We start from the raw sequence: 24,611 nt of genomic DNA, 5'->3' as shown, positions 1-24,611 counted from the left end.
TCAGAGGTAATTAAAACATATGTATTATTCATAAATATTTATTTTATTTGAGGTCATTTGTATATCACTGAGTCAAATGAGTTCCTGAAATACTCTTATACTTAGGATTTCAATAGGTTCAGTGAGGTGTCTAGGAGCAGGAGAAGCAGCTTTTTCAACTGATCCAATAAGACTTTGGTATTTTGACTATTTAACAATTGAAAATGTTATCTCATATTTTACCTCCAGTTTCACACCTATATGATTTTTCTGTTTGTGAATGTAGGAGAAAATGTTAGGAGATAAAAAAAAAACCAATAGAGCTAACTAGGGATGTCCCGATACCACTTTTTCAAGACCAAGTACAAGTATTTCCCCTCTTGTACTTGCCGATACCAAATACCGATACTTTTTCTTAAAGGGACAGGTGACTTTAAATGATCCATAGTACAACTACATGTTATGTTCTATGGATCATGACTTAACCTATTCATGTTTGCAGGGGAGAAATTGTAAATCTATTGCTGTAGTGTAGCGGAGGTGTGTGTGATGTCATATACATTACACAGGTCCAGGACACTATATCATATATACTCTGGGCAGTCGCCGGCCACCTAAATTAGGACCCCACCTGGAGCACCACCCACCGGAGCAGCAGTGACGCAATGCTCCTCTTCAACTACATGGCTCGGCAAGGTCAGGAAAAAAAAAACATAGCGCAAGCTTCGACGCTATGAATCGGGGCATATTGACTAGTACTTGTCAAAATGTCCTGTATCGGTCCTGATACGGATGCTTGTATCGGTATTGGGACATCCCTAGAGCTAACAAATCTCATTCATCTTTGGTATGCTGAGGACCCAGTAAGGCCACTTGTTGCTATGCCATGCTGAAAATGACAAGCCCTTCTCTTCTCCCAGTAGTGGCCGTGGCTTGTCCATCCCATTCTTTTACCAATATCTATGGGAGCTTGTACAGGCACATTGTGAGGTGTGTTGGAGCTTGGTATAAGGGAAGACGTTGTATATAATAAGCATCTAGTCCTGAAGGACTATTTCTCCAGCTGTCATATTTATTTGGTGCAGATTTGTATTTTCTATTTTACTTCATTTACTTTTATTTGATCTGTAAATCCTGAATTCCTGAGATCTATTCTTCTAATTTAACAGAAGAAAGTTTGGTGACTCTCGGTAATCAAGTATTATCTGCACAACTAAAACGAAAACCCCCCAATGGTGAGTCAAATTTCAGTTTCGTATAGATCAACACCTATTCTAATGCAAAAACAACTATTACGAAATATGTTGTATTTTGACCACTATATGTGGTTAATACATGTAACCCTAGTGTATATAATCTATTTATTTCCTTTTTTTTCTCTATTTCACATGGTTTTATTTTGATTTCTTTCTCGTCCATCGAGGGACACTGGAAGTGTTTCAAGTGTCTATAATCTACTGGTAAATAACCAATGTGCCAGTTGTACATATTGCCTAATTAACCACCTCAAATCCCTTTTTATGCATTGAACGATCTATACTTTTATTATCTACATTATGAGGTTATCCCTGCAAAGCACGGTCGCACTGATCCCGAACTTCCAGTTTTAGTTCTGAGTAGTGCACGTATAATAGCAGTCACATGCACTGCTTGATTCATCTGAAATCTTCCAATGGGACTCACAGTAGCTTACACTAATGTACATGTGTGCCCAGTAATACAAATTTGTATTATTGGCACCTCCCATAAGTAACAGGCGAACCATTGAAAAAAAAATTAGGAGATGGTGTCGGGAACACGTTGAGGAGGGTTCCGCTCCGATCCGCCAGTGCTGACTGGCGGAACGAACGGGGGAGGGGGCCGGTACAGCTGGCTCTGCCTCTAGATAGGCAGAGCCAGCTGTCACTCACGCAGCTGGGCGGATCTCGACATCGATGTCGGGATCTGCTCCGGCGTCTCAGTATACCGCGAGCTGTAGCGCGCGGTATACTGAGCCTAGGGTGACGGGAGGACGCTAGTTTGTGTCCTCCCGTTACCCTAAGGAGAACTATGGGGAAAAGCCCTAACCCCATAGTTCTCCTTTTAACCTTCAGGTTTTATTGCCGTTTACAAGGGAATTAGACGCTGACAAATAAAACAACAGCAGTCTAGCCTAGGAAAACCCCTACTACCAGTTCTTTTGCTGCTGGAGTTGTGTCTCCCATTGCAGCTATCCATCCCAGTTGTCCTGACATTTCAAGTACCGTGTCTAGGCTCTGCTGGACTGGATGTTTGGGTAATAGCCTGGATGGACTCGGGAAATAGGGTGGTTGGGCCAAGCATCGTGAGCTGCCTCATTGACTTAGGGGACTGAATGCCACTATTCCTCATTTATGACAGTTTTGCAGCAGACGTGGTTAAAGTGTATTTTCACTTTTGCAGCTAAATTGAAATATGTTACATGTCTTCATTCACATAGCATAACTTTGAAAATAGAAATCGCTGCTTACCATTTTACCTGCTGTAAATTCTTATTTAGCTTCTGGATCAAAGTGTCATTGCCCCAGTTCCCTTGGCAGATCGGTTTAATCACAATAAAGCTAATCATACCCTGCTAGAATTTTGACATGATGATATCCGAGTGGTGTGTGACCCCGTCAGTACAACTTCACACACATATGTGCACACACACAATGCTTTTTCAATTGCCTTTTGTCGAAGGCGCTGGTTCAAATAATTCCGGCCTAACTGATTGCAGCCAGATTGCCGTCAGTATTCTGACGTGACATCGGCACATCCACCACTGTCAGAATGCAATAGCTGACAGTGCGAGTCCCCTATCCACATTACTTAGTGGAACAAGGTTGGGACAAACTATCACTATAGAGTTGTGTTTTTGTTGAAATGTGTTTTTAACACCTTGCTGTGCATATAAATATGAATACAATATTAAAAAAGGATTTTATATAGCGAATAACATAATAGGAAGATTAACCAGATAAAGTTATCAGAATACAGACAGTGTTTTTTTAATATGTTACAGTTGCATGATGCCAAATTAGAAAAGAGCTCCAAGATGTAGTCCAGATAAAATCTCACAAACATTAATATCTCTTCTGGTCTTATTTTCTTGTCTATTATTGTTCATATTAAAATCACCTATTGATATCTCTACCGCTTTATAAAATGTCAACCTTAATCACATTTACTGCAGGCAACGCCACTCCTTTCCTCCATGTTTAGAGAACTATTCTTACTAGAAATTAAGCTGGCCATACACTATGCCAAAGTTGGTTCTGCTGTTGGCACTCTTCCGGCCAACATGTTGGAAAATCTTTGAAGGAACGATGCTTGCAGACAATCAGCAGGCTGGCGGCCGCTTTCAGAATACAAAGGAAACAGGCGGGGATTCATCCATCAACTCTCGTAAGCATTGATGGAGGAATCTGTTCTATCTTTGTTTTTGTTCAGTCCATGGGCTGAACAAAAAAACAACCGCGTATGGCCAGCTTAAAGCGGTCCTTTACCCATAACCTCAAAATAACAACAAACACACCTTTAGAAATGTTTGGTAATGACAAGCTACAAACACATACTTCTAGATAATTGCCGGCTTTGTATTCTTTGCATACATTGTTTCTTTTTTTTCCCCTGGTCTTCTGACAGTGGCCATGTTAACTAAGGGCAGATTACTAGCTCTCCTTTCACTTACTAGATTTCTGGCACATGTGACTAGACATGTGACTAGGACATGTGACATGTGCCCATCATCTCAGAGGAGAAAAATCCCTGAGATCTTCTGAGATTACAGATGAGATTTCCCAGCAATGCTCTGCTGATGACAAGGCAATCCCAGTGTGCATTGGTTTTGCAAACTTAAGTAATCTGCACTTTCAAAGCAGGAAGTGAATGCTCTGCAAGTGTAAGTATTTCACAATCACAGCATTTTACACCTGACATGTCTATGTTATTATTAATCATCATACATAGAGGGATACATTGGCAGAATATGAGTGTAAAGGTCCGCTTTAAGATCTCGCTTCTTGTTCAGGAAATCAGTCAGTGAATCACCCTCAGAATCCACCTATAACTATTACTTACACAATGTTCTGTCCTTTTCATTATTGACCTTCAGTCTCGATAACCCTTTGTTTGAACTAAGTGGGAAATTGAAACGTTCTTACATATTTTTTTTCTTTTTTTAGAACTTCATTGTCCAGATCAAAAGAAACATGCATGGATTCACACTCCAACAAAACACCCGTCGCATCAGCATGCTGCTGTCAGACCATGTGAAAATCCTTCAGCAGTTAGACTGATCAGCCCTCCGACCTTGGACAGACCTTGGAAGCCTCAGCCAACAGGCGCTATATTAAGAGAGCCCAGTGTAAATGACCAGGTGAGACTGTGCCATGTGTTATCACTTGTACCTGTAGAGCAGGTACACACAAAGTACTTTGATGCTGCTGATTTTTTTTTTTTTTAAATTGTGTACGGAGCTGATGACTGCTGTGTCATCTGTGCATGGAAGTCAGTTGGAAACGGTCTGATGCTGTCAGACATGCAGCATTTCACAGGAGAACATCCTTTAGTCTGGCATGTCATGAGACTGGAGCCTTAGAACAGGGTCACATTTGTGCTCTTGCACTTCATTTAGCAATTTCACAAATGCGAATATAAGTAGTTTCACAATGTTTTAATCAAGGACTTTGGTCCTGTCACGGTGCAATATTGAGCTGATTAAGATCTCTGTGTGCAGGAATATTTGCAGATAATCTAAAAAAAAAAGACAAAATCCCTATACGATTTGGGACCCTGGGTGTCTTGTTGACAGTGCTTGGAGAACTGAATTTAGAGTATTTCGGTGGTTCCCTTAGACTGTACTTTTTGTCCATACCACAGATGAAATGGAAAATATAAGGCCAGGGAACTGTAAGTGCTGAGGGACCCCCAAGTTATGACAGGGGTATCATAAACAAGAATTTCCAGTTTCATGAAAGTGCCCTCTAAATATTGTTAGGGTATGTGCACACTGGCATTCAATATTAGTTGTTAATCCTTTTTAATCCTCTTCTTTCTACTAAATACAGAAAGGACACTGCTGCTTCATGCAGGTCTGACTTTTTGCCTGTCCATCCCCTTAAATATGAACATTGTGTTTTTAGTACGTTGCATTTTCTTTCATACCTTAAAACTGCAGCATGCTGCTTTTTTGGTCCTGCTGGACCCTTCTTTACATTACAAGTGGAAAGAGGAGGTCATTCCTTTTTTTTTTTTTTTTCCATCTTCATACATTTTTTTCTTTTTTTAGGTTTGCGCAACATCCAGTGAAAAAAAAAAAAAAAAAGCTAGAACAAAAGAATTGAATAAAGAATGAAGACTGAATGAAAATAGAAGCTTTGTTTTTAAAAGAAGATTTAAAGCTTAAAAATGTTAAAAAGGATTAAAACTTCAATACATTTGCCTTGTGCTCATACCCTTGCAGTCTGAAAACAAAAACTGTGTGCTGTCGGTAAATAGTCTTCCTATCCCCTGCAGCGAGCTGCAACTTGTCCCCTCCGACAATTTATGGCATGAAAAATAAATGGGCTACATCTTAATGTTGGCATTGGATGAAGTTGTACTTACTAATCAGGTGTTATTTTTTCCAACAAAAGTCTGTAAAAGTAATATTGGAGAAATGTTTGTTCTCTCCTAGGCTCAGTTCATACAAAACTCCATTCTAGCCCTGTATGTTGTAAGGAATGATTCACAAAAGTCCTTGGAAGCCAGTGAACTGTACTGAACAGTATTGCAGGTCACCCGTACTCATGATGATGCGACTTCCATTTTCATTTACTTCCACTAATTTCGTATTAACATTTGAATTCCAAATGCAGGGCCTATAGTTTCTAAAATTCTGCTAAATGGGAAGTTTCAAATTAAGAAATGTTCACAAAGGCTTTTGCCACAGATGCGACCACTAGAGGGTACACCTGCACTCTCATGCTGAGAGAAATCTGTTCGATGCCTTTGGAAGCCTTTCTCTTAAAATGTCAGCTGCCTGGCTGGTTCCAGAGCTTTTAGTCACTGACCTGGAGTAGGTAGTGCAGGAGTTTAGAATGGATTCTGACTTTGCTGACTGCAGGTTTGTTCTGGGTCAGGGAAGCTGGATCAGTGGGAGCCATATTCTTTCCTTTAGGAAGAGCCCAGCTATGGAGGCCTACATATTTCTCTAAGTAAATGTGGAAGTAAATGTCTGTGTGAAAGGTGAGTTTTTTACCTTACTTTACAAGTGTGCACTTTTCCAGTTTTCGTGGATCACTTCCAACACTTCCATGTTTCTAGGCATCCTCTTCAGCCATTGGCATATGCACAGGAGTTACATCCTCACCAGCATTAGGCCCATTCACTGTATCTCTGAGAGGAGTATGTACACTGTATGGCACATTCATCATATACGATACACAGAAAGTCAGAAATCTCTAGGGGAGAGAGGAAGAATTTTTGTGGTAGAAGAGACTTTGCATGTCCCTTTTACCAAATATCCTTACCTCCCAGCAATTGTTTTTTATATTTGTAACTTAGCTTTAATCCCAGAAATCAAAGACTGTAGAACAAATAGGTTTCGGACACAAGTATCCTGGCCATCATGTTGTGGGGTCTTTTGGTAGGCATTTACCCCAGACCAACCCCCACACAGGCTGTTAATTAGCAGCCTCAAGAAAGTCACAAACACAGTCCAAAGGAGAAGCTGCACACCATAGTGCAACTGACAACCAACCCGTAAGGCGGAGTATTTCCAGCATACGGACACTCCCTACCTAAGCACCGCCTGTTCTAACATGTTTCAACCGTTAGACCATTAAGCCCTAATGGATGAAATGCGTCTGAGCAGGCAGCTCCTAGGCAGGGAGTCTTGGTATAATGGAAGTATGGTTAGACTACGGTGTGCACCTTTCTCTTTTAAATTGCTGTGTTTAAGTGTAGACGGCTCTTAGCCTGCACCCACATGAGCCCGGGTGTTGGAGGTTTGACGTTGGATAAAGCAGTGAGATTTAATTGTATCTACAAACACTGTCCAGTTACAGTGGTTTGTTAATAGAAGATGCAGTGACTGAGTGCTTGTCAAAGGAAGTCAGAAGTAAGATGACCATGTGTGGAATTACAGGTTTGAAGCATTTATTTCTTGAAAGTATAGGAGGTTTGGTACAGCTTACAAACTTAAACTTGCATTTGATACTGCTTCCCTCACATGGAAACACACACACACACATGACATGATTTTGCTGATCATGTACCAATGCCTACTTTTATTTTTGCACCTCCAGGCTACATTCTCTGTGCGGCCCGTCCTCTGTTGTAGTTCACTACCAAACTAACTGTACTACAGGAATTAAATATAGAATGCATATTAATGTAAATAAGCTGTTACTTGGTAAATGGAACAAAAATGTAATTTTATTATTTTTAATAACAACTTCCTTTTAAATAACTAGCCATCCTGCCATGCAGGTCCTTGTTCAGGTATTATCTCTTTTAGGGTGAAAATGCTCTGCCCCTAGTCTTCTAGCTCTCCTAGGTTGTCACCTTGTCATTCACTCTCCCAGTAGGGACTAGAAGCAGCCATACCAACACATAAAGCACAGGCATGTCACCATCAGGAAACTCAGCCTAAGAAATAACATTCAGCACTTGCTGGAGTGCATGCATGTAGATAGAAAGTGACTACCAATAGGCTGCAGGAGCTCAGCAGATACATGATTCTTAAGCACACTAACTGTCATTCAGCGTGCCTGTACTTTACTGTAAGGTCTGTACCAAGAAAAAGGGGGACATGGTTATGGTGAGAGAGGTCTTCACCTTTTTCAGTGTTGTGATGAATCTGAGGACGACAAGGTCTCTCAGCCAAGAGATAAAGTACAAAGCTGCCCCCAGAACCTTGAATGTACTGGCACTAAGCCCTAGAAGCAAGTATTACTGGACACATTGCAGTGCTGCAAAGGTGGCTAACGTCACTGAATTCCAGGCAGATACTACAAATAAAGCTGAGCAACAGGGCAGTGCGCCCTTATAATCCCTCCCCCTCTATACCTCTTTCCAGTTTGTTTCCCCGCTTATGCTATGGATAGGTTGGAGAGCATGGAACCTTCTACCAGGGCTTGGGCTCTACCCCTTATACAGTCCCTAGTATTCAATCTTCTGGTGCCTTGAAAATCCTGAGGTAACATAATGCTGTGGGCATGAAATGGAGTCTGCTGGAGTGGGGCACACTTTCATGACAACACTGGCACCTTCTTCACATTTCCTTTGTTTCTTCTCAAAGGACAAATGTGTCACTTTTTTGCAACTTGTTCTCATACCAGTTTGTTTCCTAGTTGTTTTAACAATGGGGAGTGAAAGACTTTTCTCACTCTCTGGAAGACTAGCTCCTGTGCATTCTGTTCATCTGAGCAAACTACTTCTTTTTGGACCAAGAATCACCGTGTGTAATCATGGTCACCATAGAACATTCTTTCCCGATTTACTTTCTTGGAACCAAGGGTGAAGAAGGAAACACTTATGTCTGAATGAAATTATAGGTCATATAGCATCTGTATTATAAGCTTTGGTTCAACTCAACCTAGTAGAAAACATGGAAAGTTGAGTGTTCTCAGTCATTGTGCACTTTTTTTAGGTTGTTATTAGAGGTGCACCAATTGATGTAGATCACTCCCATTCATTCATAATTGAGGATATAGTCAACATACCATGTCCTCAATTATGTACAAACACTCAGCGATCACTGATTGCTGAGTGTTTGCATTGGCTCTCCTTCCTGACAGCTGTCACAGGAGGCTGAGCGAGCGGTGCGGGGAGGAGAGCCCAGCCTCCTGTGACAGCGCTGGCTGTCTCCGCCCACACACCGCTCTCCCGATCTGTGACAGGAGGCTGAACGGTTTGGGAGGAGAGACGCCGACCGCTCATATCGCTCTCCTCCCGCAGCGCTCGGCCGGCTCTCACACTTTCTCTCCTCCCACCGCTGGGACACAGAGCAGCGCCCAGCGGGGGGGGGGGAAGAAAGCAGGGATGCGCCGATGTATCAGCAGAAGAATGGGACTTTCGGCATTTAGCCAAAAGTGCCATTTTCGGCCGATATGTTTCGGTGGCCGATATATTGCTGCATCCCTAGTTGATATGGGGGACTACTATTTGGCGGCTGTCGTCCTAAAGACATATACACTACAGCTGTTAAGATGTGTCCTGCTGAGAAAATGAATCTGGATATTCTCAAACCCTGAGAAAGAGGAGGCTCTGATGCTGAAAAATGTTTCTCAATCCAATAGAATATCTTGATGGCTAAGATCGCAAGACCCTCAGTAGGTTTCACCTTGGCAGTCCCGGTAATGGACCGTGGTTATGATGCCACCTGATGAAAACGTATTTGTCCTGAAGGGCTAAAACAACTACTGTTTGTTTTCTTTAACTGAAGGTCACAGATCCCTCGAATAGATATGTTTTGTGTTCCAGTGATGAGTACACACTTGGATCACAACAGAAATATCCCCGTGTTGGTTGTTTTTTGATCATATTCCACCAAGTGTAAGGATCCGTGCAAGCTCGACTGGGTATCTGGGATCGCAGCTGCGGAGCTTAGATGGAGACGGTTCAGGAAGAGGGTTCACAGTCACACTTTAGTGTAGTGAGTGAAGTCGGAACCCCTGTCACATCATACACCATTAATTCAATAATAGGCAGTTAGCGATTATGCAGCTTCCCAACCCCAATTGAACAGCATTGGGGTATGATAGGAATTGTAGTTTCCAACTCACTAGTTCACTAATGAGGATGATGTAGCTAACTCTAGGTTAGGGGGTTATGGTTATCACAGTATCAGAATGACAGTATTGCACCGTTGGAACAAGAGTCACTTATAATCCCCAATCCTGAGTAATACTCTCCCTTAAGCATCAACTGGATACAACAGTCCTGTGCAACAGTGAAGTCAATAAACAGTGTCTTCAGAGAGAACTCTGTAGTTATCTTCCCACCTGGTATTATCTTCCACAGAGCACTAATTGGTAACATGTGCTAATGGTTACTTGCAGTTTGGGTGAAAGAGCTGAGTCCACAGTGCCAGGTATCCCGTGTAGAAAGTGCCAGGTATCCAAGGTAGAAGGTGCCAGGTATCAAAAGAGGTGTCACAATGGTTCCGTGTAGTATATGTCCCTAGCGAACTTGCTCGACGTACTACTTTGATAGAACGCCGAGCAAGTGGTCAGCCTACTAAACCCGACCCGAGCGTCTCCTAGTAACGGGACGCCGCTGGGCCGAGCTCGCCACGTCACCTCGCCGGCTCAGCTGACGGGAGGAGGAGTGAAGCGCTGAACGGAGGCCGACCGTCGCTCGGCAACGGGACGCTGCTGACGGGGCCGGCCCCGCCGTGCTATAAGACTCCGAGGCGGTGTTAGTTCCTTACACCAAGTCAGATCACTTTTTTCCAATCTTCCAAGACCATGATGGTATTATACAGGTACTGTATGAACTGAAATACTCTGATATCAATCCGTGGCCACTAGATGCATTATTTGGCCATTACTAAATTTTCCTATTAATTAATACACTCTTTTCTGCTGCAGAAAAGAAGACGTCATCAGAATGACTGTGTGTTCTGTGTCCTGTCCAGAGGAAGGTTGAGAAACCTCGGGTCAGAAAGGCACATCACCCAAGGAATCTAAATGACAGAATAGGCAAGTTAGGTCTTGACCTGGTTTGCTATCCACTCCATGCTGTTATTGGGTGCTGAGGACTGTGGTGACATGATAAAACAGAAATGACAGGTTCTCAGCCTTTACTAAATTGTGTAGGTATGCATAAATATGGTTGTCTTTGACCAAAAGATGTGCAATTATCTTGGTAAAAATGAATAAAGTGCAGCATATTCAAGTGATGATCTAGTCTGTACAATCAAATGAATCTCTGGGACCCTCCACAATCTCAACCAAAGGTAGCATAGATATGAATATGAGCAGACAGGCATCACTGAGGTCCACCTTGAAAATCCGGTCCCTCTTAGAGCCTTCATCTTCACCTTGACAATCCGGTACCTCTTAGAGCCTTCATCTTCACCTTGACAATCCGGTACCTCTTAGAGCCTTCATCTTCACCTTGACAATCCGGTACCTCTTAGAGCCTTCATCTTCAGCATGTTGAATTGTAATGTGTGGTTTAGTCTTTTCTTGCGGCAAGGCCAGCACTTAAAATGTCATCTTAATCTTGTGTTTGGTCTTGAACCTATGCATAACCCCCTGTACTGATACTTAAAGACCTGCTTTCCATGTTCTGGCACATACACGGCATGGTCTTCATTCACTTCAAAGGAAATCCCATCCCCACAGGATTTCCACTGAAGTGAATGGAGACTGCCGTGCAGCATGGTGGATTTATGAAGATTTCAGTCATACGCTGTGCAGTGCCAGGCTGGCCACACACTGAGGATCTCCAGGAAGTACCTTTGTAGAGAAGTATACATATTATATTTTCAGACTGTTGGAGGGGAGGTAGTAAAGAATAGGTGCACTTTTAGTAACAACCTGGAGCAAAACTGATCTCTTGAAGTAAACAGGGGGGTACCATAAAATGGTCCCCTCTTATAGCAAATGTTTAGCAAAAAAGATCGCTCCAAAGGGATTTATAAAACATCTTTGTAAGAGGGGTACTCACATATTCCAATTTGTGGCAGCAGTAACTGACTGAAGGAAAATGCAGCCTAATGGTGGCCATACACTTTACAACCATCGCAAGACCTTAGTCTTGCGAAGGTTGTAAAGTAATTAAAAAAACGTACGCTCTGCCTATCTTGGACAGGCAGATCGTACTTGCGATCATCGCAAGCCCGCCCCGCTGAGGGGCGGGCTTTCCGATGACCGCAACGCTGAACAGGCACAGCGTGCGCACACCGGCCCGTTCGGCATTTGTCTCCCGAGCATGCCACAAACCGGCTGGTTTTCGAACATGCTCCTTAGACAAAAGACGTGCGACCGTACAGTAGAAACAGTCGCACGCCTTCCATACACTTTGCGATTATCGTACGATCGCGGGATTTCCAGCGATTATCGTGTGATAATCGCACAGTGTATGGGCACCTTTAGAGAAGCCATAGCAAAATGTCCAAAGTGGGGTCAAAGCCAGAGTGGGGAAATGATAGAAACATGCAGCAAAAGTAACACCTCTGTCCCCTGAGGAGAAACAAAAGACATTTAAAGGAAGTGCCAGTGTTGTCATTAAAGTGTGTCCCACCACCAGCAAGCACTGATTTTCCCAACACCAGAAGACTGAATACTGGTGTCATCAACGGGGGGGGGAAAGGAGGTCCAGGGCAGAGTACTGTCCAACCCATCCATACCTAGAATGGAACAAACTGATATCCTGTTGTGATGTGGCACAGCTTTATTTAAAGTGACACAACTCAGGAGTTCAATCCTAAAAATACATTCAAGTACCTTCAGTATCAACAAAAATGTATCTTATTTGTGTATCACTCGGCTGTAGATCCTCCAATCATCTCTGAATTGGTGCTGACACTGTCCTTCCTTCTGGAGGGTGGCTACTTTGTTCCCCATGGTCCCTGTGTGTGTTGTAAAGTAGTCACCGCTCCAAGCTCACTCCCGTGATGGACTACAAACTCATGTTTACTTTACTAATTTGTATTGAGATTGTAGTCCATCACAGGAGTGAGCTTGGATCGGTGGCTACTTTACAACACACACAGGGACCATGGGGAACAATAGTAGCCACCCTCCAGAAGGAAGGACAGTGTCAGCACCAATTCAGAGATGATTGGAGGGTCTACAGCCGAGTGACACACAAATAAGATACATTTTTGTTAATAGTTTGGGTACTTGAATGTATTATTAAGATGTATCTCCTGAGTTTTGTGTCCCTTTCAGTAGAGCTGGTACTGCTGCCCATTGTACAGTACAGGTACATGAAAGCTTATTTGTCATCCGTTCAGAAATGTTCAAACTGTCTGTGAAAAAATAAAATGTCACTTTGCATTTAAAGCGGTGCAATGTCAGCAATAAACATTCTCAGGAGAGGTGAACGGTGGCAGGCTACGTATCTGTCCTGAACATTAAGTTCAATTACATTCCGGGTGCATCTAAACAAAAGGTGTGTAAAGTTACTGATGTAGAAATCAGCCACAGCCTGGGGAGAAAAGCCTGTTCCCTGCCAGCATGCAATCAAGAAGGAGCCATGCTCTCCGAGTACAAGCAGTGATCTCTCTGCAGAGGTCTGACATGCCCTCTACTGCGTTAGAGCTCCAGCCCTGGAATTGGCAATGCTCATGCTCTCTGCAAAGCTCTAGCTCTGATTCAGCAAGGAGCATGTCGGATCTGTGCAGGGAGATCACTGCTTCCACACAGAGAGCAAGAGGCCTTCTCTACAGCATGTTAGCAGGGCAAAGGCTCTTACACTCAGGCTGTGGGTGCTTTCTGAGGGTCCATTCACATGTCTGCACAGCAAAGTGGGCGTTGCAGTCCGCTCATTGCGGTAAGGCGTACTTTGACAGGGGTGGTCAAAATCTGGTCCTCCAGCTGTAATTAAACTACAAATCCCATCATGTATGTCTCTGGGAGTCATGCTTGTGGCTGTGAGAATCTTGCAATGCCTCATGGGATTTGTAGTTCCACAACAGCTGGAGGGTCAGAGTTTGCCCAATCATGCTTCATTGCCACAATGTGAATGAGCCCTCAGGGACATGAACTGTAGGACTTTGCACACCGTTTGTGTTCATTCACCCGGCGTGTATTCACTTATTCTTCCTGTTCGCTGGACTCCCCTCAGGTGAGAGGCTGAGCTCCGAATTCCCCGCCAGCATCGGCAGGGTTACCATGTGATGTCAGTACGCTAATGAGGACGGGAAGGGTCTCTGTGATTGGTCAGGCGGAGGGGGCGGGGACAGAGGCCTTCCTTACTGGTCGGTTCCCCGGCTCTCTGTGCTTGCAGTGGTGGAGCGGTGATCGTGCTGTACAGACCTCTGACTCGGTAATCGTAACACTGCCATGTGCTCTGGTCCCTAGCCTAGGCTGGATCCCCGGACTCTGCCATGACCGCTGGTGTACACAGTAATCCCTGGCTGTGATTGGCGTAGGGGGATCTAGTCATGTCAGCTCGGTTTTGTATGCTATGATCTGATTGTGTGTTGTCTTTGCAGGAAGAAGCGTGCACCCGGATAAAGATGGAATCGGGTGAGTAGAGGGGTGCGGGGCTGATGGCTGTGCCCACCCTTCTCTATGTGCCACCCCCCCAGCCCTATCCAACCATTCCCTGCTGGTTACACTCTTCTAGCAGCCTGTCGCTGACAAGTTTGTGGGAAGAAGAACTGATCTTTAATGCTGCCTGCAGCCATCATGAGTAATTCTCTGTGCTGTGATATATTTAGTTGTGATGAGTTTCTGGGTCAGGAAAATGAAGGATCTGCTGGATTTGTATGGCACACTAGGAGTCGGCAAGTGTGGAAACTCTAGAACAGATTCCTCTCTGATACAATCCGGTCATCTCGCGTAAAATGGGACAAAATTTTAGGAAGTTAAATGTCATCTTGACCTCAACAAAAGAGCAAAGCAGCACATCTGAGGTCAGGACTACTGTAACCATAGAGGGTCCAGCAAAATATGGGACTTTATAGTCTTCTGATTGATCATTGCATTGCAGCCAGATCTAACCTCCTGTCTGGTATAGCTGTTGCCAGCAGGGGCGTAACTAGAAATCACAGGGCAAAATTTTGTATGGGGCCCTGTGATTTCCAGTTACATCCCTTGCAGAGCCCACCTGAGTGACCATGCAGAGCCCACCATAGACTCCCTATGGTGGGCTCTTGGGCCTCAGGTGGGTTGGTAACACCCCTTACCTGTCAGCCCCGATCTGCTGTCCTCCTCCACTGTCGCTGGTGGGCCCCGCCTCCTCCACTGCCGGGTCCATCCTCCGCCGCTGCTGGCTGTCACTGACTCGGCTGTGGAGAAGAGCGCACCGCTGTACAGATGACTGACAGTGATCTGAACAGCAACGCATTCCTCTTCACAGCTGCCAGCGACAGCCAGCAGCATGAGATGCCATAGCGGCCCACACGGCATCAGGGGATGTCCTGTCCGGGCCACCTGGGTCGCTGCGGTGATTGTTGCGCCACTGGTTGTCATGTTGTGCTGACTATGCTGACCTGGGAGCGTGCTTGCTGGAACCTTGGGGTGAATTTCCAGGGGTAAAAAAAAGACAGAACTCTGCTGGAGGAGAAAGATGGGGTAAGCTGTCCCTTTCTCCTAGATTAGGAACAAACTAAGCAGGAGGAAGTATTAGAGAGGGAGGAGGATGGCACACCAAACAGATTTCTCCAGCACAGGGCTAGGCAACCTCTGTGCTCCCAATGTTGTGGAACTATAAGTCCCATGAGGCATTGAAAAACTTTGACATGCAGAGGCTTTAAGAGGGACTGCCTACCCCTGCTACAGCACAGCCAACCTGAAGTGACCCTGTCTTATTTTTAGGATTTAATCCTTGTGTCCTGTAGATCCCCTTGATCACAGACTGTACTTGGAACTTCTGCTAAAGTGCATATGGAGCCCTTTCCCGATCATTAGCCTGTTTAATGCCAGCACTTTAGTGAGCAGTAGAGGCTCTGGCAAATGAAAATTAAATATTGGATGATCCTAATCTTGACTTGTACAAGAGTCAAGGTTCTGTGTGAATCCTAGGGATACAATCCAAGGAGTTCCACAGGGATCAGTTTTGAAGACTTAAGGTGCCCATACACTGCACAATTCTCGTACGAGAATCGTCCAGTGTGAATGAAGGCGTGCAACCGTTTCTACTGTACGGTCGGACGTCTTTTGTCTGGGGAGCATGCTAGAAAACCAGCCGAAAATCGTAAGATTTTCGGCTGGTTTGAATGATTTTGACATGCAGAGGCTTTAAGAGGGACTGCCTACCCCTGCTACAGCACAGCCAACCTGAAGTGACCCTGTCTTATTTTTAGGATTTAATCCTTGTGTCCTGTAGATCCCCTTGATCACAGACTGTACTTGGAACTTCTGCTAAAGTGCATATGGAGCCCTTTCCCGATCATTAGCCTGTTTAATGCCAGCACTTTAGTGAGCAGTAGAGGCTCTGGCAAATGAAAATTAAATATTGGATGATCCTAATCTTGACTTGTACAAGAGTCAAGGTTCTGTGTGAATCCTAGGGATACAATCCAAGGAGTTCCACAGGGATCAGTTTTGAAGACTTAAGGTGCCCATACACTGCACAATTCTCGTACGAGAATCGTCCAGTGTGAATGAAGGCGTGCAACCGTTTCTACTGTACGGTCGGACGTCTTTTGTCTGGGGAGCATGCTAGAAAACCAGCCGAAAATCGTAAGATTTTCGGCTGGTTTGAATGATGCTCGGGAGACAAATGCCGAACGGGCCGGCGTGCGCACGCACACCGTCCCGTTCAGCATTTGTCTCCCGAGCATCATGCCCGTTCAGCATTGCGGTCACCGGAAGCCCGCCCCTCTGCCTGTCCAAGATGGGCAGATTATACGTTTTTTTAAATTTACTTTACAACCATCGCAAGACTAAGGTCTTGCGATGGCTGTAAAGTGTTTGGGCACCTTAAGACAAGTACTTGCTAGAACCACAAGGTGTCTCTAATTACCTAAGAAAGGTTTTAAGAACAAGTTGGGTTCACAGACTTCAGATAGTGGGTGAATGGGGGAGGGTTAAGGTCCCCACACACCTTACGATAATCGCGGGAAATCCCGTAAGGTGTGTGGAAGCCGTGCGACCTCTACTACTGTAAGGTCGCACGACTTTAAACTTACGGACGTTTCAAAACCCCGTTTACTTTCCACATGAGAAAAGATGTTTATTTGCACAACTGACATCAATCTTTTTGTATTAAGAACTGAAACTCGGCAGAAAGATCAATGAAGGCAAAACTAAAGAGGTGCACGAGCTGCCCGATCACCCCGGATGTGTTCTCATGCAGTCCAAGGATCAGATCACAGCAGGGAATGCAGCCAGGAAGGATCACATGGAGGGTAAAGCCTCCATCTCTAACAAGACCACAGTCTGTGTCTTTAAACTTCTTCAAGAGGCCGGTAAGAATTATTACATGGTGAATGTGTCCTGTCTTGAGTGCCTGCAGGGTCATTATGTAAAGCATTTACATAACTCATTGTATTGACTGCATTAACTAGGTTTTCCACTCAAATAAAAAAAACTTGCCCATCATATTGGCTTCACTTGCTAATGACCTGCAAAGCACACTGGCTCTCAGCTTCTGCCTGGGTAACCCAATGAAGTTAAAAGTCTACCTTAACCTTAGCCCTCAGCTTATGGCTGAATACATTTGTATCAAAGAATGACCCAAGTACTTTTGATTGACCTATTTGTGGGCACCTCACTAATTAAAGGAACCATTGATGTCTATTACTGATTAGTAAGGTGTAGTTGGGACTGTTGGTAAACTTCTAAGTGAGGTCTCAAGACACGGATACTCTGACTTTTAGGGGTAAGGCTACATACACCCCCAGCTCTAGGTTGTTGGATGAACTCTCAGCATGTTTTATTGCCCAATTTGAAAGAAGTCATCTGCTATCTTTTGGGTTGACTTAAGGACATCTTAAATGTTTTTCCCGTTCAAGTAGTCACAGTATTCATTTTAATTTCCAAGAAGGAAATGGCTAAATGAGGATGCATGCTTTCAGTATTCTACTTGGGACATGCGGATCTCCTTTGGCAATGCTGTAATTGAATTAGAAACACATTCATGACCACTGCAGGGCAATAGGAAATCTGTGCACATAAGTTAAATTTCAGCTGACTGAATGGAGTTGTCCAATTAACCAGAAGCAGTGTTTCTAAACGGTCTATTGTGGGCCCAAAAAACTAAGTGGTTTCTGTGCAGACATACAGCATAGCTTAAAGTGCAATATTCTTCCCAAAAATGCATGAATAATCCTGAACCCCCTGCCTCCCTTCTTTGATCAGGGCTGTACTTCACCCCTTTGTGATGGTGCTGCGCATATAGGAAGTACATTATTTGCACCAGCAATAGAAAAGGACTCTTAGCAGGTGCCGGGGATACCAGTGGATCTTCCTACCTCCCTAAAAGCAAAGACATGACAAAAAATTATAGTTGCTGGGTATGCCATGGGAGCTCGTTTACATACATGGGCCCATTCTCATAATATATTTACATCTAATTACTGTGGTCATGCAAATATACAGTATGCTGTACATTGGCTGAGGCAAGGGGGGGGATGCTTCCCCACTATCATTCTGTTTGGAAATTAAAAGCTTGTATACAAAGCTCAGTAGCTCAAGCTTATATTTACACGCACACAATTGAATAGGTCATATGAACCCCCCCTTGGAAGGGAAACGCCTATTCGGAGCTTTAGTCAACCCAGTGCTCTGTGAATAGTGTCCTGGGTGCACCCTGTAATGTTTTTGTAAAACAAAGACGTGAGACTTAAAAAAAATATATATTACTTGAGTTTACACTTTAAAAATGTCAAGTAAAATACACTGGGGAAAAAAAGAGACTGAATAATATTTGTTTCCCTTTTAAGAAACTTTCAGAACACTTGTTTGTTCTGTGTGGTTATCTTGTGACCTTGTGTTCTCAGTGATTATCTGTCTCGGTTAATTTGTTAGTGTTACATTTTTTTGCTTGGCTGGATCTTCTCATAGGAAATCATTGTGGCTGTGTTTTATGATTCTCTCTCAGGTATCAAGACGGCATTTGTGAAGAAGTGTAGTGAGACTGGATTCATTGCCACCCATTGTGAGATGATTCCCATTGAGTGGGTTTGCAGGAGAATAGCCACTGGCTCCTTCCTCAAGAGAAATCCTGGAGTCAAAGAAGGTTACAAGTTTTATCCCCCCAAAGTGGAGATGTTCTTCAAGGTGGGTTCATTTCAGTTCACTTTTCAGTGGCTGGAGTCATTAGTCCGTTTTCTAAATGCATTGCATTGCTTTTCATTGCAGGATGATGCCAATAATGACCCTCAGTGGTCTGAAGAGCAGCTAATTGCTGAAAAGCTCACTTGTGCTGGCCTTGTGATTGGTCAGGCGGAGGTGGACATCATGAAGCATTCCACGGTGGCCATCTTTGAGATCCTAGAGAAAGCATGGTCTACACAGGACTGTACACTGGTAGACATGAAGGTAAATTCATGCCTCGTTTTGTTTGGAAGATGGGATGGTTTGGGATTCTAGCATTGATGTCTGAAGCCTGTTCTGTCAGAAACCATGGACTTGCTTATTACTGGAAAACTAGACTCTTTATAATGCTGCATGGTAATTGTGCTTAAATGTCACTGAAAACAGTCCATTCAGCTTTTCTTAACCATCATTTAGTGTACATTTGAAAAACTAAGCCTTGAAATGCATAAGGGGAGGCCAAGCTACCTTTTGGGGGCTTTCACCCATGTGCAGCAGAAGTACACCATGCACCCCACTTTGTTTTACCAGGACTCTGTATGTTTGTAACACAGATGGGGATTCCTGAACGTCTGCTATGACGTCAGCACAGACTCTATACCACAGCCTGCGTTTTGTGGTTAAGTGGATAGCAATATCTGATCTGATATTAATGGAGCCCCCAAGTGTTGGTACTATAGTTCCCTTACTGCTCCATTCAGCATAAAACCTACTTTGGAAGTTTGATTCTGGTGATATGGAATGCTAAAGGAAGTTACAGGCTGAGGAAGCAGACCCCACAATCCATACACAGAGAAGCTTTCTGGAACCTGACTGCAGTGACTAGAGTGTACTAACCTGACTTTAGAACAGTTCAAGTTTTCCTTGGTAGGCAGTTTATTTTCCCTTCCCTCCTTCTCCTTTATGAAAGTCATGTCCAATACTTTCAGATAAATGTTACAATTAGTTGTGTAGTGAAGATTGATTCCTCTTCTTTGGAATATTTGTGTGTGTATGTATATGTATGTATATGTATGTATATGTATGTATGTGTGTGTGTGTGTGTGTATATATATATATATATATATATATATATATATATATATATATTTTTATATATAAATTTGAAAACAAAAGCAGTTTTTCCATTTTCTGAACTAGATTGAATTTGGTGTTGATGTGACCAAAAAGGAGATTGTTCTTGCTGATGTGATTGACAATGACTCATGGCGTCTGTGGCCTTCAGGAGATAAGAGTCAACAGAAAGATAAACAGGTAATGAAATGTGGTCATCTGTAGTCAGAGGGCTAGAATAGGAAGCTCTGAAGACATGTATGTTACCCCCGACTATGAACTTGTATTATTTGTTCCCTTTGGTCTGTTGAAGTGTACAGTATGAGGGCAAATCTGAGATCTCTGCAGTACATTCACACGTCAAAGACCCTGCAAGTAAAAGAAAAATCTACCTGTTCATCGGCCTGAGATGCACTCTGTTCCAAAGTCCTTTTGTGGGCTGACAACACACAGCAGTTTTATGGACTGAGTCTGTATCTTCTAGTCAAACCATTCAGACCCACCTACTCTTCCATCTGCAAAACAAAGGCTAATCATTCTGTAGTCACAAGATAAGGATTGGCTAATCCTTATCTTCCAGGAGGATGTAAAAAGTTATTCCGTCCTCTTATAATGCTGGGTGTAGGCACACAATTGACACCGCTGGGAGCGCTGGCTGTCCTAGCAACCAATGATTACGGAAGAGGTGGAGCCTGATAAAAAAAAAAAAACGAATGCAGACACCACATCTAAAAACTAGCTGTAATATATTACATTTTTGTTTAACTTAGATATGTTTTAAAGGAGTGCTATTGTGAGAAATATGGTTTTCAAAACAGAAGGTGTTTTTATTTAAATTTTTCACAGCTATGTGCAGATCAAGCAGCTTTACTCCTTGTACCATACTGAGAATATCGCTATAATACCCCATACACATAGTGTATCCAATTTCAAAGCTGCTTTTCATAACAGCATGATTCTACTTTTTAAGCAGACAATATTTTCTCTTTGATTCACTAGTGAGTAAGTCTACGTCCTGGTTCAAAGTAGTGGCAACAAGGGAAGTCATGGCCTTGGAGATTTATCAGTCCCTCAGTCTGAAAAAGCAAACTGGAAACCAAACGACATTTTCCTTTTTAAGAATGGCTACTTCAGGTCACATTTCAGCCTGGTTAGCCCCTTGCAGTCCCCTCATTCTGAGTCTCGGTGCTGAGATATCCGTCTCTTAATGTGCAGCAACGTTGAATTTTATGTTGAAGGTAATGTTTATGGTGACCTCTGTATTTGCTGCAGACGTACCGGGATCTAAAGGAAATCACACCAGAAGCGATGCAGATGGTGAAACGGAACTTCGAGTGGGTTGCTGAGAGGGTGGAGGTAAGATAATTACTTGCTGGAAGGTTCCTACCAGTATATCCTATTAGTATAAATGTGCAGATGGAAATTTTCTGCCTGTGATTTGAAATGATGATAAAGGTTTGAGTTCAGCTCTTGCCAAAATTGCAGTGTGACTTGTATTTTGTTAATGAGAATGTAACCGAGGACGTCCTGTTCTAGCTTAAGTTCTGCAGTGCAGCGGCGGAGCTGGTCTTCTGCCAGGTCTTGTAGAATACAAATGCTCCATCCTCTATTTTGCCCTCCATGGCCTTAAATCTAAAGTCCAGGCAAACAGCTCAATTTGCAGTATTAATACTAGTTTACTTTTTGCAATTCTGTACGGTCTTGTGATTTCCACACTCTGCCAGGCATGTTCTGCATGTAGCCTTTCCACCTCCCAACCAGCTCACTTTATTGTGATCTAAATCGTCGCATATGTCCAATAGTCGGGAAGCTGGAAACTAAATCATGAGGTGGTGTAGTGATGTTCCTGGCTGTGCAGTGTGGAAAGTAGAAGAACTGAAGCTGAACAAAATGACAACCTCTGTACAGCCCTCATTCACTCGAGAAACGGCCAGCCCGCCCGTACAGATCTGTGCTGCAGCAACGGCCGTTATCGGGCTGCTTCTGGGAAGGACAGGTGTGATTACACGCAGCAGCCTGTCCTTCTCTATGGGAGTACGCCACCCTAAGCTCACCCGAATTGCCCGTCCGGGTGTCCGCACCGTCCGCACAGGATGGATCCTGTCTGCATCTGAGCAGGGACACACGGACGGGCAGCTCGGGTGAGTAAAAACCACACGCAGCACCTGTCCTTTCCGGGAGGGGCCTGATAACGGCCGTGCATGGATCTGTATGGGCAGGCCGGTACCCGTGTGAATGAGGGCAAAGCCCAACTCTTCAGGCACAGAAAGTCAGTATCCAAATGCTGTTGGCAGGAAACATCATAGTGGCTTCATTCTAGAGCTGTCAAATCTGTTCCTTTACATGCAGATGGAAGTTCAGCTCTTGCTGTACTGTCCTTCCACACCCGCTCAATAAAAGCATTCCAAGTGTCAGATTCCCGCGCTATAGTCACCTCTCCACCACTTCTCATGACCATTCACTAAACAAATATGGGCTTTGTGTTTTGTGAATGGCCTGGAGGAGAGAAGCGCAGAGCTGGGGTCCACAAGCCCTGCTTACATCAAGTGTTCACAGAAGTACAGTGACTGCTGAACTTCCACCTACATGTAAAAACAGATTTGACAACCCTAGAAAGAAGCCATCATGCTAGGTTTTATTTTCTGCCAATGGAATTTATATCTGCTGTGATACTAGTGAGCTTTTTGTGCCTGAAATTAGGCTTTAAATAATATGCATGTCTTTTACCTGCGTGTGGCAATTGAGTTTCTATTTGTGTCTCTGTTGATTGCGTCTGTCTTTTCAGCACTTGCTGACCAGTGTAAGCCACGGAAGGGTGGTTGTGCTGATGGGCTCCATTTCTGACTTGGGGCATTGTGAGAAAATCAAGAAATCTTGTGCAAACTATGGCATTCCATGTGAGCTCAGGGTGACTTCTGCCCACAAGGGTCCTGATGAAACACTGAGGATCAAGTCTGAGTATGAGGGTAAGATGACCGACCTCCATCTGAGAATTTCTACTTTGCTAGAGTCTCTGCACCCCAAAACAAAATGTTTTTTATGTCTCGAGTAAATATTGTAAGTAAATTAAGAGGAAAGGTAATCATTGCCCACTGGTTCTAAAGGCTTTTTGTTCAGGTTGTTTTGCAAAAGCAGTAATTCTGCCCTACCCCATAGCATTTCCCTGCTGAGATATTGCGGGGGGGGCAGCGGCGAAGTGAACACATAGAACCCCTATGAGGTGTTTACTGCAACCTGTGTCCCCAGCTAGAGGAGTTTTGCTGGAACAGAAAATGATGGGATCTCTCACCAGTGGGAACAGAGACTTCAACATGTATATCTCTAGAGTTTGGCTCTGCCTGTTATTATTTTTGGGTCATTTGTGGTGTTTGATGTCCACAGTAATGTTCAGAGATGAATATTGGCAGTTGAGAATGTTTTTGGGAGCAGTATAAGGATGCACGGGACTAGTGTAAGCCTTTTCAATGTGACTCATCCAAGAATACTCACAAATTTTTCCCTTTGGAAGAAAGGTGCAGTGTCCTCATCACCTTACTCTGCATTGGTTATTGCTGCAGTATGGGTGATCACATTTTAGTCTTTTGCAAGGTGAAGCATACGTGCTGATGCAATGACCTGACGTTCTGCTCTTCACTCTTAGGCGATGGCATCCCCACAGTGTTTGTTGCAGTTGCCGGCAGAAGCAATGGTTTGGGTCCTGTGCTTTCTGGAAACACGGCCTATCCAGTAATTAATTGCCCTCCTCTTACGGCAGACTGGGGGGCTCAGGATGTCTGGTCTTCCCTACGGATGCCCAGCGGTAAGAGAAACACGCACACTGCTAAAAAGCAGCCATCCAGATCTTCCAAGTAACGTTTTAATATATTGGGAATTGTTTAACTTTTTTTTTTTTTTTTTCCACCTCTCTATCCCACTGCAGGTCTTGGCTGTTCTACGGTTCTGTCTCCTGAAGCAGCAGCTCAGTTTGCTGCTCAGATATTTGGGTTGAACAATCACTTGATATGGTCCAGGCTCCGCTCGTGCACCCTGAACACTTGGATTTCTCTGAAACAAGCCGATGTGAAGCTGAGAGAGTGCAGCATGTGACCTCCCCATACCTCATGCACAGTTCTGTCTTGTGCCATTAAAGCTCTTGGTTTTTCTGTGTTTGTGATGATTTTTTTTTTATTTTATTTAAAAATTGGTTGGTTTAGTTGTTTTTAGGGTTAGTGTGCTATACAATTTACCTCTTTCCTGGTTAGAAAATACTAGAGCTGGTATGTTGGCCTCCAGTAACATGAGTTTGAAATAAGAAGGCACGTAAAACAGCTTTTTGGTTGCAATGGCAAATGATTATCTATGAGCACAAAACACTTGAGCAGAGAAATGGATGACCAGAGCAGACTTTGGTTGTTTTACTCAAAGGATTTGATTTCTATGCTCTGCATCAGGTTTAAGTAGCCATTTTGTGAGATTTGCCTTGTTGCAGTGATGTGTACAAGAGACTGCAGTTCAGCATGCTGCATTTTTTTTTTTTGGTTAGATCAGTTCTGTTAATATGAATCAACACGGCTCATTCTCCCATAAAATCCAGATACAGATCAACTTCTGCAAACCTCATCCAGTGCAAATCTGAAGGGCTTAATTGGGGTTTGGTGTAGTGGAAAGGGTGAG

General features: G+C 43.7%; 2 protein-coding genes across 2 annotated transcripts in view; both read left to right on the top strand.

Moving 5' to 3' along the window:
• The window catches only part of LOC108794750, a 30,143-nt gene extending 25,866 nt beyond the window's left edge, over positions 1-4,277 (top strand). Inside the window, exon 9 of the mRNA XM_018565843.1 lies at positions 4,164-4,277. Within this exon, the coding sequence (XP_018421345.1) occupies positions 4,164-4,277 (114 nt within the window). The remainder of the gene's footprint in view (positions 1-4,163) is intronic.
• A 9,538-nt stretch (positions 4,278-13,815) lies between these two features.
• PAICS (phosphoribosylaminoimidazole carboxylase; phosphoribosylaminoimidazolesuccinocarboxamide synthase) lies at positions 13,816-24,104 on the top strand. Its single transcript, XM_018565848.1, has 10 exons — positions 13,816-13,965; positions 14,135-14,168; positions 16,859-17,056; positions 18,691-18,869; positions 18,951-19,130; positions 20,046-20,159; positions 21,231-21,314; positions 22,744-22,924; positions 23,599-23,757; positions 23,878-24,104. Exons 1-10 carry the CDS (start codon positions 13,831-13,833, stop codon positions 24,042-24,044), a joined length of 1,431 nt encoding a protein of 476 aa, XP_018421350.1. The 5' UTR covers positions 13,816-13,830; the 3' UTR covers positions 24,045-24,104.
• The last annotated feature ends 507 nt before the right edge of the window (positions 24,105-24,611 follow it).

The sequence above is a fragment of the Nanorana parkeri genome, unplaced genomic scaffold, assembly GCF_000935625.1.
Source record: "Nanorana parkeri isolate BGI_ZX_2015 unplaced genomic scaffold, ASM93562v1 scaffold892, whole genome shotgun sequence".
In the NCBI taxonomy this organism is placed as follows: domain Eukaryota; kingdom Metazoa; phylum Chordata; class Amphibia; order Anura; family Dicroglossidae; genus Nanorana; species Nanorana parkeri.
The sequence above is the reverse complement of the archived record's forward strand: the minus strand, read 5'-3'. Positions and strand labels throughout refer to the sequence as shown.

Excerpts from the sequence above, each read along its gene's own strand:
- PAICS (XM_018565848.1), top strand. The coding sequence starts at position 13,831 with ATGAGGACGGGAAGGGTCTCTGTGATTGGTCAGGCGGAGGGGGCGGGG. Across the intron at positions 19,131-20,045 it reads GTACACTGGTAGACATGAAG|ATTGAATTTGGTGTTGATGT; the intron begins GTAAATTCATGC and ends TTTCTGAACTAG. Across the intron at positions 21,315-22,743 it reads GGGTTGCTGAGAGGGTGGAG|CACTTGCTGACCAGTGTAAG; the intron begins GTAAGATAATTA and ends CTGTCTTTTCAG.